At 45.2% G+C, this 14822-nt stretch overlaps 1 protein-coding gene across 1 annotated transcript in view; it reads left to right on the top strand.

The window, feature by feature from the left end:
- Nucleotides 1–14822, top strand: part of LOC121062917 (transportin-1-like) — a 133704-nt gene that overhangs the window by 44023 nt on the left and 74859 nt on the right. Inside the window, exon 3 of the mRNA XM_040543216.1 lies at nt 6194–6343. Within this exon, the coding sequence (XP_040399150.1) occupies nt 6194–6343 (150 nt within the window). The remainder of the gene's footprint in view (nt 1–6193; nt 6344–14822) is intronic.

Genomic DNA, 14822 nt, shown 5'->3' with positions numbered 1-14822 from the left:
CGAGATGCTGGAGAGCAGCCCCAAAGAGAGGGATCTGGGGGTTGTGGTTGACAGCAAGTTGAATATGAGCCAGCAGTGTGCCCTGGAAGCCAGGAGGGTCAACCGTATCCTGGGGTGCATCAAGCACGGCATTGCTAGTCAGTCGAGGGAAGTGATTGTCCCTGTCTACTCTGCGCTGGTGCGGCCTCACCTCGAGTACTGTGTGCAGTTCTGGGCACCACAGTACAAAAAGGACGTGAAACTGTTGGAGAGTGTCCAGAGGAGGATGACGAAGATGGTGAAGGGCCTAGAGGGGAAGACGTATGAGAAGCGGCTGAGGTCACTTGGTCTGTTCAGCCTGGAGAAGAGGAGGCTGAGGGGAGACCTCATCGCAGTCTACAACTTCCTCATGAGGGGGAGCAGAGGGGCAGGCGCCGATCTCTTCCCTTTAATGACGAGTGATAGGACCCAAGGGAATGGAGTCAAGTTGCGACAGGGGTGGTTCAGGCTGGATATCAGGAAGAGGTTCTTCACTGAGAGGGTTGTTGCGTACTGGAACAGACTCCCTAGGGACGTAGTCACATCACCAAGCCTGTTGGAGTTTAAGAAGCATTTGGACTGTGCACTTAGTCATATGGTCTGAATTTCTGGTAGACCTGTGTGGTGCCAGGAGTTGGACTCAATGATTCTCGTGGGTCCCTTCCAATTAGGGATATTCTATGATTCTATGATTCTATGATTGAACCTTGAGGAGTCTTGCCCTGAAAGGCATCCCACCTCAGGGGGAGATCCCAGGTCACAGCCTGCTGTGGTCCTGGAGAGGTCAAAGGGATGTTTTGCTTAGGACCAGTATTTATAGGACTGCGAGATGATTGGCTTTAGTCAGTATTTTTCCATCCTGGCCACAATTCAGGTTGTGTAATTCTTTTATTGCCCACCAACCATACGTTTCCAGGTATATTACAGATCATAGTTCTGGTATCCAGTTAGCAGGAATTCCAGGTGCAGTTAGGGAGTGCCTAATCATCCCAACTCACTGCACTTGTGTCCTCATTTCAGTTAGGACAGAGTTAATTTTCCTCCTAGTACCTGGTAGGGTGCTATGTTTTGGATTAGGATGAGAAGAGTGCTGATAACATGCTGATGTTTTAATTGTTGCAGAGCAGTGCTTACACCAAGCCAAGGACTTTTCAGTTTATCACTCTGTCCTGCTAGCGAGCAGGCTAGGGGTGCAGCAGGAGCTGGGAGGGGACAGACCCAGGACAGCTGACCCAAAGTGGCCAAAGGGGTATTCCATACCATCTGACGTCACGCTGAACAATATATAGGGGTGGCTAGCTGGGGGGTGGGGGTGGGGGGCCGGCTGCTCGGGGATAGGCTGGGCATCAGTCAGCGGGTGGTGAGCAATTGCATTGTGCATCACTTGTTTCATACACCTTATTATTATTAGTACTATTATCATCATCATCATTATTATTATTATTGTTATTATTATTTTCCTGTCTTAATAAACTGTCTTTATCTCAACTCACAGGCTTCACTTTACTGTTTCTCTCCCCCATCCCAGAGAGGGAGGGGGGAGGGTGAGGGAACGGCTGTGTGGTGTTTAGCTGCCGACCGGCTTAAACCGCAACTTGTAATAATGAGAAGAAGATAACATTAGTTTATCTTGAGATCACAGAGTAGTCCAGCGAGGGTGGGGGGGAGGGCAGGACTGCACCACCACATTCTGAGGAGTGAGAATTATGTCATAGTAGAAGGAAGGGAAATAATTTTAAAATAATTTGCAAAAGCAGGGATAACGTGTGGCCAGTTACTGAAGTCAATTTTATTAGCATCAGATATTTTGACTGTGGGATGAAGACACACTTTTACATGGGCTCTTTGCCTTCAGGATTTGCCTTCAGATTGCCTTCAGGAAAGGTACTCAGCTCTGCAGCTGGCAAAAATACTGTGGGTGCTATTATTGGTGTTATCGAGAAGTATTTGTTCTCTGGTTTCCGCTCCTGTTTGGTGATATAGGAAAGGCATTCTTATTCTCATATGACCAGTGTAAGAAGTGATAACAGGCCTTTTATAAGGTTATATTTGGCTTCATGTAGATGAAGCTAAACAAGTATACCTGCAGTGTAAGAAACTTCTAACACCATCGTAAAGTTTCACAGCAAGTCTGCTTTCTGAAAATCTAGAAGGAAGTGATGATGTTGCTTCCTAGGAGCCATCACAGACTAGATCACTGTAATGGGCTTATGTGGCAAGGTTTTGGTAGCAGCGGACAACCTGGGTATCTGGCCCAGCCAGCATGGGCTCATGAAAGGCATGTCCTGCCTGACCAACCTCATCTCCTTCTATGACCGGGTGACCCACCTGGTGGATGAGGGAAAGGCTGTTGATGTAGTCTACCCAGACTTCAGCAAAGCCTTTGACACGGTCTCCCACAGTATTCTCCTGGAGAAGCTGGCAGCCCGTGGCTTGGACAGGTACACTCTTTGCTGGGTTAGAAACTGACTGTATGGCCAGGCCCAGAGAGTGGTGGTGAACAGAGTGAAATCCAGCTGGTGACCAGTCACGAGTGGTGTTCCCCAGGGGTCAGTGTTGGGGCCCACCCTCTTTAATACCTTTATTGATGATTTGGATGAGGGAATTGAGTGCACACTCAGGAAGTTTGCAGATGACACCAAGTTGGGGGGAAGTGTCAGTCTGCTGGAGGGTAGGAAGTCCCTGCAGAGGGACCTGGACAGGTTGGATCTCTGGGCAGAGGCCAATGTGATGAGGTTCAACATGGCTAAGTGCCAGGTCCTGCACTTCGGTCACAACAACCCCATGCAACACTATGGGCTCGGGGCAGAGTGGCTGGAAAGCTGTGCAGAGGAAAAGGATCTGGGAGTGCTGGTTGATGCTCAGCTGAACATGAACTGGCAGTGTGCCCAGGTGGCCAAGTAGGCCAACGGCATCCTGGCTTGTATCAGGAATAGTGTAGCCAGCAGGACCAGGGAAGTGATCATCCCCCTGTATTCTGCTCTGGTGAGGCCGTACCTCAAGTACTGTGTTCACTTTTGGGCCCCTCACTTCAAGAAAGACATTGAGGCCCTGGAGCATGTCCAGAGAAGGGCTACAAAACTGGTGAAGGTTCTGGAACACAAGTCTTATGAGGAGCGACTGAGGGAACTGGGGTTGTTTAGTCTGGAGAAGAGGAAGCTCAGGGGAGACCTTATTGCTTTCTACAACTACCTGAAAGGAAGGTGTGGGGAGCTGGGGGTTGGTGTCTTCTCCCAGATAATCAGTGATAGGACATGAAGGAATGGCCTTAAGTTGTGCCAGGTTTAGGTTGGAAATTAGGAGACATTTCTTCTCAGAAAGAGTGGTCAGGCATTGGAATGGGTTGCCCAGGGAGGTGGTGGATTCACCGTCCCTGGGGGTGTTTAAGGAAAGGTTGGACTTGGTGCTTAGTGACATGGTTTAGTGGGTGACAGTGGTGGTAGGGGGATGATTGAACCAGATGATCTTGGAGGTCTTTTCAAACCATAATGATTCTATGATTCCATGGTAGCATCTCTATCTCTGCTTGGTTTAATTGAATCTGTTGCCTTGTTTCTTTTGTAGTCACAGCCAGGCATTCTAAAGGATAAACATTTTTCCTAAATGCACTGTTTAATATCTTTAATATCGTCTCACTATAGTTTATATTAATACTCGCTAATGTACAATATTATAATCAGAATTTTGTTTGGAACTTTGGTGAGTTCCTTCACCTCCACCACAGGAAGATACTGCTGGTTGATAAAGAATGAGCAACCACTGTATTCTGTGTCTAGCTGGTTGCTGAAGATGATGTCGCTTTGTCGACATTGTCGCTTGTAAAGGCTTTAAATCATATGGAAATGAAAGGAAGTCTCCTCTGGCTTCCTTCCTGGCCAGGTACATAGGCAGAACTTTAAATCTTAATCATTTATGCAGGATTGGATTTCTTGAAGATGTGCTATCAGTGGATTAGAGTTTATGTAAAGCAATCCATTTGACATATTAAATTGGTATAATAGTTGATACGGAGATTTTATTTTTAATTCCGAGAGTATTTCAGTCAAACCTGAGACTGATCAAGCATTTAAGTGAGGGCTTCTGTCTTTAGGTCGTTCTCCAAGTGACCTTTATTGATGATATCTTCAAAACTTTTAATAAAATGACAGAATTACTTGATTTGACTTGCAGAGTAAAAATAATATTTGTCACAACTCTTAACTCTTAACCCTTAAGTTCTGTGGTTGAGAAAAAATTATCATCATACATCCAGTCTTTATTATTTTTATTTTAAATAACAAATCCTTTCTTCTCTCCTTCTCCATTCTCCCAGAAAAGGTCATGGAATCATAGAATCATAGAATATCCGAGGGGGAAGGGACCCAAAAGGATCATTGAATCCAACTCCTGGGTCCCCAAAGGACCACCCAAAAAATCAGACCATGTGTCTGAGAGCACTGTCCAAATGCTTCTTAAACTCCGGCATGCTTGGTGCCATGACCACTTCCCTGGGGAGCCTGTTCTAACGCCTGACCACCCTCTCAGTGAAGAACTTTTTCCCGATATCCAGCCTGAACCACCCCTGTCACAGCTTCAAGCCATTCCCTTGGGTCCTATCACTGGTCACCAGAGAGAAGAGATCAGCACCTGCCCCTCTGCTCCCCCTCATGAGGAAGCTGTAGACTGTGATGAGGTCTCCCCTCAGTCTTCTCTTATTTATCTAGGCTGAACAAACCAAGTGACCTCAGCCGCTCCTCGTACGTCTTCCCCTCTAGACCTTTCACCATCTTTGTAGCCCTCCTTTGGACACTCTCTAACAACTTCATGTCTTTCTTATACTGTGGTTCCCAAAACTGCACACAGTCCTCAAGGTGAGTCTGCGCCAGTGCAGAGTAGAGCAGGACAATCACTTCCCTTGACCAGCTAGCAATGTTGTTCTTGATTCCTTTCTATCACCCCAGGATAGGGTTGGCCCTCTTGGCCGCCAAGGCACACTGCTGGCTCATGTTCAGCTTGCTGTCAACCAAAACCCCCAGATCCCTTTCTGCAGGGCTGCTCTCCAGCATCTCGTCCCCCAGTCTGTATGTATAACCAGGGTTGTGCCTTCCCAGATGCAGAATATGGCACTGGCTCTTGTTAAACTTCATATTGTTGTCAATTGCCCAGATCTCTAATTTGTCCAGATCTCTCTGCAAGGCCTCACCACCGTTGACGGAGTCAACAGCTCCACCCAATTTGGTATCGTCTGCGAACTTGCTCAAAAAACCTTCAAGTCCTTCATCCAAATCGTTTATGAAAGCATTGAAGAGGACTGGTCCCTGGAGCCCTGGGGAACCCCACTAGTGACAGGTCGTCAGCCTGATGCAACCCCATTTACAAGTTGTTGGCCCTTAAAATGGTTGAAGAACCAAACATGAGGCTGCTGCAGTATAACTGAAAAATCTTGGCTGTTCTTTTTCCTTTTCCCCTCTTGTCCCAATAATTTAGAGGAATATGCAGGAGAAAAATAGCTCATTGAAGAGAACTCAAATTTTTTCTTAAACTTAAATTCTTACTCTGTTTAGGTCAATTCTAGTAGCTTTTTTCTTATGGGTCACACTATATAGCACTTGCCTGTTAACATTTATAAAGCCTTTTTTCATCTCCCTCTGATTATTAATTTAATAGATTAATAGAACAGCTGGTATCTGAAGGGAGTATAATATTTTGTAGAAAAATTGAACAATGTATTTCTGTGAGAGTTGGGGGGAAAGGACTTGCTGCATAGTCCCTACCTCATTTTTAGGTCTTATTGTGGTGAAAGCTGGGTTGTTATCAATTTCTTATAGTAACAGTGCTATAGCAAACTTGTATAGTCAGAATGTCTGAATGTCTTTGGCCGACCAGTGTCTTCCATGAGTCTCCTATATCCTGTGACTTCAGATCTATTTATTGCTTTTATCTTTAGAAAACTTTCTCTTAAAATGTGTAGAATTGACAATACTGATATTCTCATTTTTAATAAATAAATAAATAAAATGAATTCTGAACATTAAAAGCTTTACTACATAAATTGATGTGTGTAGCTGGAAGAAGAGATAAGGAAATAAAGATTAATATCTATCATTATAAGCTTTGCTTTTGTAGCGTTGTTCTGGAAATCTGCCTTCTCCTATGGGCCAAACGAAGGTTGAATGTAACTTATTTTCTGTTGTAGATGAACCAACACGTTCCTTGAGTGGTCTCATCTTGAAGAATAATGTAAAAACACATTTCCACAGCTTTCCAAATGGGGTAACTGACTTCATTAAAAGTGAATGTATGAACAATATTGGTGATTCCTCCCCCTTAATTAGAGCTACTGTAGGTGAGTTTACTCTTATTGCTATATTCTGCATACTGAAAAAGTTATTGATATAGATTGTAGCTGCACTAGTTGGGATGAAGAGTTATTAAACTCTGAAAACTGTTTGCTTCCAATAATTGTTGCAACTTCACCATGTTTTGTTGCTGATATTCATCTTCAGTGGGAATATATGAAAGTCATACTTATGCCCAGGGAGGTCGTGGAGTCATCATCCCTGGGGGTGTTTAAGGAAAGGTTGGACGTGGTGGGACATGGTTTAGTGGGTGATATTGGTGGTAGGGGGATGGTTGGACCAGATAATCTTGGAGGTCTTTTCCAACCTTAATGATTCTATGATTTTGCTTCCTATTCTCTTCTGTCAGAAAACAGTAGATAAAGTATGGTGAAGAGAACATCAGCTAGATTTTTTTTTGTTGTTACATGGATTTTTGATTTCCTAACTACTGTCTTATAGTGTGCCTCTTCCATAATATAAGCATATTTGCATTTTTTACTTATTTCTAGGTAACTTCTAACACCTGCTTTGGTTGTATAGCAGAATTTTTATTCTAACTTTTTATTCTAATCATCAAGTCCAACTGACAGACTACTTCAGGGCCGCCCCTCCCTCTCCAATTCCTCTCCTCAGAAAGTTATAGAGAGCAATGAGGTCACCCCTCCACCTCCTTTTCTCCAAGCATGACAAACCCAAGTGTCCTCAGCCACTCCTCATAGGACATGCCTTCCAGCCTGTTAACCAGCTTTGTTGCCCTTCTCTGGATGCTTTCAAGGACCTTAACAGCCTTTTTGTGTTGTGGAGACCAGAACTGCACACAGTATTCAAGGTGAGACTGCACCAACGCTAAATATAGCAGGAGAATCACTTCTTTTGACTGGCTGGCTATGCTGTGTTTAATGCATCCCAAAATGTGGTTTGCCCTATGTACTGGGTCTGGCTGGGAAGTTAACTTTCCCTGCAGCAGCCCATACAGTGCTGTGCTCTGCACTTGTAGCTAGAACAGCATTGGTATCACACCAGTGTTGTGTCTACTGCTGAGCAATACTGGCACAGCATCAGGACTCCCTCTAACACCCCCCCCCCCCCCAAGAGCCAGCAGGCTGGGGGTGGGCAAAAAATGAGAAAAGAACATCACCAGGGCAGCTGACCTAAACCAACCAAAGGGATATTCCATACCATATGATGTCACACTCAGCAATAAAAGGTGGAAAAAGGAAGAAGAGGGGAGGGGTGTGCTATCGTTGTGAAAACGTCTGTCCTCCCAAATACCGGCTACTTGCATTGAGGCCCTGCTTCAAGGACGTGGTCAAGCATCACTCGTTGGTGGGAAGTAGAAAGTAATTCCTTTCCTCTGCACTTTGCTTGTTGTTTTTTTCCCCTTTTCCCCTCTCCTTTTTTTCCCCTTTAGTTAAATTGTTTAATTAATAATATTTTTTCCTTAATAATTATTTTTCCCTTTAATTAAATTATGCTTATCTCAACCGGTGAGTTGTTTCTTTCCGTTTCTTTCCTTTTCTTCTTCCCCTCATCTTCTGAGGAGGAGGAGTGAGAGAGTGGTTGTGGTGGAGTTCATCTGCCTAGCAAGGTAAAACCACCACATCTTCTTGGCTGCCAGGGCACACTGCTGAGCCTACTGTTGACCAGCACCCCCAGATCCCTTTCTGCTGAGCTGCTCTCTAGCCACTCATCTCCATCTGTACCTGTGTCCAGCATTATTCTGTCCAAGTGCAGAATCTGGCATTTGTTCTTGTTAAATTTCATGCCATTGATAATTGCCCAATGCTCCTATGTATCTAGATCTTTCTGCAAAGCCTCTTGTTCCTCCAGAGAGTCCATAGCACCTTGCAGTTTAGTATTGTAGCAAACTTGCTAAGGATGCATTCAGCTCCTGCATCCAGACCATTGATAAAAATGTTGAAAATAACTGACCCCAAGATGTGGCCAGATGTCCCATTCACTACAACCTTTTGAGCCCTACTGTTCAGCCAAATCTTCACCCAGTGTAGCATGTACCTGTTCATCTCACAGTTGGACAATTTGTCCAGAACGATACTGTGAGGGACAGTATCAAAAGCCTTCCTAAAATCCAGAAAAACTATATCCACCTTCCCTTCATCCACTAAGTAGGAGATCTTATCATAGAAGGATAGCAAATTAATGAGACAGGATTTTGCTTTTGTGAACCCATGTTGTCTGTGCCTGATGATTCCATTATCCTTTAAGTGCCTTTCAGTGGTGCTCAGAATGATCTTCTCCATAATTTTTCCCAGTACTAAGGTTAGACTAGCAGATATGTAATTTTCAGGGTCTTCTCTCATGCCCTTCTTGTAAATTGGGATAACATTGGCTACTTTCCAGTCAGTGGGGACCTCCCCAGATTCCCAAGACCTTTGGTAGATATTTGAGAGGGTCCAGCTGTCACATCCGCTAACTCCCTCAGTACTCTGGGCTGAATCCCATCAGACCCCATGGATTTATAAATGTTCAATCGATTCCTTACAGTTTTGATGTCAACAAATGGAAAGTTGCTGCTCCCCCAGTCAAGGTCCTCCAACTTGCAAGACCAGGCAACCCAAGTCCTATCATTAATATTAAAGACAGGCAAAAAAAGCATTAAATGCCTCTGCCTTTTCATCATCCCTATTTGTCAAGTGAACAGTTTAATCCAGTAACAGTCCAATATTTTCCTTAGACCTCCTCTTGCATACTTTAGAAAGCCTTTTTTGTTACCTGAGACATCACTTTTTTGTTACCTGAGACATCACTGGTCAGTGTCAACTCTAGTTGAGCTTTGGCTTTTGTGTTTTCTTTCTGCAAATGCAAACTGCAGCTCTGTAATCTCCCTGTGTGGCCTGACCTTTCTTTGAGAGATTATACACTTTTTTTCTGCTCGAGTTCCAAGAAGAATTTCCCAGTTCAGCCAAGCTGGTCTTCTGCCTCGCTTACTTGACTTGCGACACAATGGGATTGCCTGCTCCTGTGCTATTAAAAGGTGGTTCTTGAAAAGCAACCATCTCACGTGTATCCTTAAGCCCTCAAAAACACATTCCCAGGGGACCCTGCTAACAAACTCACAGAGTAGTTTGAAGTTTGCTCTCTTAAAATCTGGGGTAACTCTGACCTTTTTTTCTCCTTACACCAGAAATTTTAAACTCAACCATTTTGTGATCACTGTGGCCAAGGCAGCCTCCTACTGTTACATCTCCCATGAGGCCTTCTCTATTCACAAACAAGTCTAAGAGGACACCTTTCCTGGTTGGTTCACTAAGTACTTGTGACAGGAAGTTATTTTCAACATACTTCAGGATTTTCCCAGACTTGCTTGTTGCAGCAGTATGATATTCCCAGTTTATGTCAGGAAAGTTGAAATCTCCCATAAGGACAAATGCTATTGATCCAGAGATTTCTCCCAATTGCCTATAAAATCAGTACAATCATGCTAGCTGGGTTATCAATAATAGACACCCACAACAACATCTGCTTTATTGTCCATCCCCCTAATCTTTACCCAGAGGCTCTCAACCACATCATCCTTAAGTGAAAGGGCTGTACAATCAAACCTCTCCCTTACATAAGCTGTAACACCTCCACCTCACCTGCCCTGCCTCTCTCCTGAACAGCCTATAGTCCTCTATCCCAGCACTCCAGTCATGGGACTCGTTCCACCAAGTCTTACTAATACCAGTGGTGTTGTAGCTTTGGGAATGGACCAAAGTTTCCCATTCTTCCTGTTTGTTTCTTATGCTATGCGCATTGGTGTACAGGCATTTCAGATGGGCTCCCAAACCCTCATTGCTCCCAGTGTAAATGCTCCCATTAAGTGTGCCATCCCTTGGTTTACCTTCAGCATTCCTGGTGGTATCCCTTTCCCCCACCATTCCTAGTAGAGTTGCTTTTCTGTCTGCTCTTGGAGAATATGATTTCCCCTAATTGTAGTAATTTTCCTTGTCCACTACAGAAAATAGAAAAAAGTGAAATAAACATAAATGATATATTTGAGTACAAAACGAAAAACAGGGGCAGGTGGCAGTTCAGAAAGAAATTCAGCTTGTATCAGCTGACTCCTGTCAGCTCAGCAAGCATATAAAATAATCTACCAGTTACTGTTCCCGTAGAATCCTTTGTTTTTTTTTCTATAGCCTTCCTTCTCCAGACATCTGTGTTATTTACTTTGAACTAGAGAAAAATGCCTTAGCATTTTTCTTAGCAAAAATCTCTTAGCTTTTTCCTGCTGTCTCATCACTTATGTAACTGCTTTACTGTGAATTGTATTAATGCTCCATTTCCTTAATGACAGTATATACAAGTTTTGAGTGGCAAGTACTTTTGTACTTTCGGGTTGTAGAAGTCATGCTTGCTTGTCCCTTCATAGGAGTTGTAAGTGGAGTACAATGGAGCTCACTAAAGGATATATTCTAGCTCCATTTGGATTGCTGTTTTAGGGTTATTCGGTGGTTGTGTGTTGTTTTTTTTGGGGGGGGGGATTTTTTGTTTGTTTTCAAACAAAAAGGAGGCAGAGACAGAACCCATAAACGACTCAGAAACCACCCGATCCCTATCACTGAGTAGCTGTGAGATATGCAAAAAAAATTCAGGTGTTGTCCAGGCGAGCACATTGTTACCGGGCTGCTCCAATGCTGGGATAACAGCGACAATAGCCTGGAATTAGAGGGAAATGAAGCCAAGCAGCTAGGATCCCTTTCTAGGGAAGGGGGCATTGACAAAGCAATTGGAAAAGGAGCACAAATCTTCACCCTCTGGAGGTGTCTCCTGTCAGAAATGAAGGAAAGGTATCCCTTCAAGGAAGATGTTGTATGTCACCCAAGTAAGCGGACCACCATGGAGAGGGGTATCCAGTACCTGAGGGAATTAGCCATGCTGGAGGCAATTTATGGTGACCTGGACAATGACCAGGTACCTAAAGATCCAGATGATATCCAGTGCACGCAGTTCACATGGTGCAAGTTTGTGCAGAGCGCACCATCGTCATACACTAATTCAAAAGCTGGAAGGATGGAGAGGAACCAACAGTGGATGCATTGGCTAGCCAACTCCGGCAATACGAAGAAAGTCTCTCTTCCTCCTTAGGGGCCTGTATCTCAGCTGTGGAGAAACTGATTCAGCAGTTTGAAGAGAGAGAGAAGGTCTTTTCCCTTGCCTGTACAGACCAGTATCTTAGTTATTAGGAGTAAGCATTTCTCTGCTCTCAAGAGCGAGGATATAGTGGGTACACAGCGTCACCCTGTGGTTTTACCTGCATGACCATCAGGAGGACAAGTGGGATGGAAAAACCTACCTCGACCCTGGAGGCACAGGTACGTAAGTTCCAAGGAAAAACATTCACAAAAGGGGGTTCTTGCAGGAAAATTGCTGCTCCAGGTTCCAGTTGGCAGTTCAACAGACGGAGTAGAAGGGCTGATCTTACTTCTGATCTTAACTAAGGGACTTCTGATTTGCATTTACAAGAAGCGAGTAACGAATACTATGACCAGGACTAGAGGGGCCCTGCCTCCTGCCAGGGGGAGGAAAGGGACAGTCAGGTTTATTGGGCTGTGTATATTCAAATGGCCTGGCATAACAGACACACAGGAGTATAAGTCTATTGGACACCGGCGCACAGTGTACCCTAATGCCATCAAGCTATAAAGGGGCAGAACCCCTCTGTATTTCTGGGGTGACAGGGGGATCCCAGCAGTTAACTGTATTGGAGGCTGAAGTGAGTCTAACTGGGAATGAGTGGCAAAAGCACCCCATTGTTTGTGACTGGCCCAGAGGCTCTGTGCATCCTTAGCATAGACTGCCTTAGGAGAGAATATTTCAAGGACCCAAGAGGGTACCGGTGGGCTTTTGGCATAGCTGCCTTGGAGATGGAGAAGATCAAACAGTTTTCTACCTTGCCCGGTCTATTGGAGGACCTTTCTGTTGTGGGGTTGCTGAGGGTCAAAGACCAGCAGGTACCAATCGCTGCCATGACAGTGCACCAGTGGAAATATCGCACGAACCGAGACTGCCTGATTCCCATCCGTAAGCTGATTGGTCTCCTGGAGAACCAAGGAGTGATCAGCAAGACTCGCTCATCCTTTAACAGTCCCATACGGCCAGTGCAAAAGTCTAATGGAGAGGAGGCTAACAGTGGACTATCATGGCCTGAATGAAGTCATACCACCGCTGAGTGCTGTCGTGCTGGACATGCTGGAACTTCAATACAAACTGGAGTCAAAGGCAGCCAAGTGGTATGCCATAAATGATATCACTAATGTGTTTTTCTCAATCCATTTGCCAGCAGAGTGAAGGCTTGTCATGGCCAAGTGGGTGATGAATTACACTCATTAAAGAGTAGCAGCAGTATGTTCTGTTGTTACAAGACTGCGATTTAGAAAGTTTTGATGGCAAGGTATACTTGATTATTTACTACATAGGGGATAGGGTCAGACAAAACTGTTAGGGAGACCTTCCCGTTGAGTGAGTCACAAGGTCCAGAGCGGACCCCCTTACTTTCCAAACTTCTCAGAGGAGACTGGGTGCAGCAGGATCCAATCTTAGTTACAGACATGGTCAGCGGTTTATGTCTAAAGGATTATATGCACGATTCATCCCTTATATCACTTAGCTAAGATTACAAAGTATACTATTAGTCACTTATGAGTATCTGTCATGGGTAAGGAATCTCTCAGCCTCGAGGACTAACCTTGAGACACGTCCCTACTCAGGGGAAGATCCTGGCGTGCAGCCCACTGCCGTTCAAGAGAGCTCAATGGGCTCTGGGCTGTCCCCTATGTATGGGGTAAGATGACTGACTACTAGTCATATGTGCATACAGGCTGTATTTGGTTGGTGCAAGCTCAAGTAGTCCTTCAGTGTTGTGTTGTTATCTGTCTCCCCAGAGTCTAACCTGAGCCAGATGCACCCATCATGACCACCAGTGCACTCACTTGAGCAGGGTTACAGGGGAAATGGGGAAGTACACCGTCACAAGGCCACAGTGTGTCCAATACACCTGGAATCGACTTCCCCAGGGGTGGAAGCACAGCCTTACCATTTGCCATAGACTGATCCTGTCTGCACTGGAACAGGGGGAAGCTCCTGAACACCTGCAATACATTGATGACGTGGGGTGAAACAGAGAAGAAGTATTTGAGAAAGGGAAGAAAATAGTCCAAATTCTGGTTTTGCCATAAAACAAAATGAGGTCAAAGGACCCACACAGGAGAACCAGTTTTTAGGAATAAAACAGCAAGATGGATTTCATCGGATCCCAATGGATGTGATCAATGAAATAACAGCTGTCTCCACCAACTATCAAAAAGGAAGCACAAGCTTTCTTAGACGTTTTGGGTTTTTGGAGAATGTACATTCCAAATTACAGTCTGATTGTAAGCCCTCTCTATCAAGTTACCCAGAAGAATGATTTCAAGTGGGAGCCTGAGCAATGACAAGCCTTTGAACAAATTAAACAGGAGATAGTTAATGCAGTAGCCCTTGGGCCAGTCCAAGAAGGATAAGAGGTTAAAAAAGTGCTCTACCCCACAGCTGGGGAGAATGGCCCCACCTGGAGCCTCTGGCAGAAAGCACCTGGAGAGACTTGAGATTGACCCCTCCAGTTTTGGAGTTAGGGATACAGAGGATCTGAAGCCAACTGAAAAAGGGATATTGGCAGCCTATGAAGGAGGAGGGAGGCTTCAGGTGTGGCCTCTGTGAGAAGAGGCCAGAAGCTGCCCCACGTTATATAAGAGCCAGTTCCAGCCAGCTCCGTAGAGACCTATTGGTGGCCAAAGCTGAGCCAATGAGTAATGCTGGTTGTGCTTCTGTGAAAGCATATTTAAGAAAGGGTAAAAATGCTGCAAAGAAGCAGCTGGGAGAGAGGAGTGAGAAAATGCTGAGAGAAACAACCCTGCAGATACGAAGGTCAGAGAAGAAGGGGAAGGAGGTACTCCCAGCACCAGAGCAGAAGTTTCCCTGCAGCCCATGGAGAGGACCATGGTGGAGCAGGCTGTCCCCCTGCAGCCCATGGGGTACCACAGCAGAGCAGATTTCCAAGCTGAAGCCCGTGAAGTAGCCCATGGTGAAGAAGGTGGAACTGGCCTGAAGGAGGCTGCGGCCCATGGAGCACCCCTGCCAGAGCAGACTCCAGGCCAGACCTGTAGGTCGTGGAGAGGATCCCACACAGGAGCAGGTGATCTGGCAGGAGCTTCCGCCCGTGGGGGACCCATGTTGGAGCAGTTTGCTCCTGACAGATGGACCCCATGGCACAGACCCATAACGGAGCAGTTCTTGAAGAGCTGCAGTATGTGGGAAGCTCATGTAGGATCAGTTTGGGAAGGGCTACGTTTCATGGGATGGACCCCACAGTGGAGCAGGGGAAGAGTGATGATGAAAGAGTAGCAAAGACTAAGACCTGTATAAAAAGCTCGTAATGCCATACATGGCAGTTCTGAACTTCATATGTCTCACTTGGAAAGGGATGGTGGCCTCAAGTTGATT

The sequence above is a fragment of the Cygnus olor genome (assembly GCF_009769625.2).
Source record: "Cygnus olor isolate bCygOlo1 chromosome W unlocalized genomic scaffold, bCygOlo1.pri.v2 SUPER_W2, whole genome shotgun sequence".
Taxonomy (NCBI): Eukaryota; Metazoa; Chordata; class Aves; order Anseriformes; family Anatidae; genus Cygnus; species Cygnus olor.
Note: the sequence above shows the minus strand (reverse complement) of the source record. Positions and strands in the feature narration are given on the sequence as shown.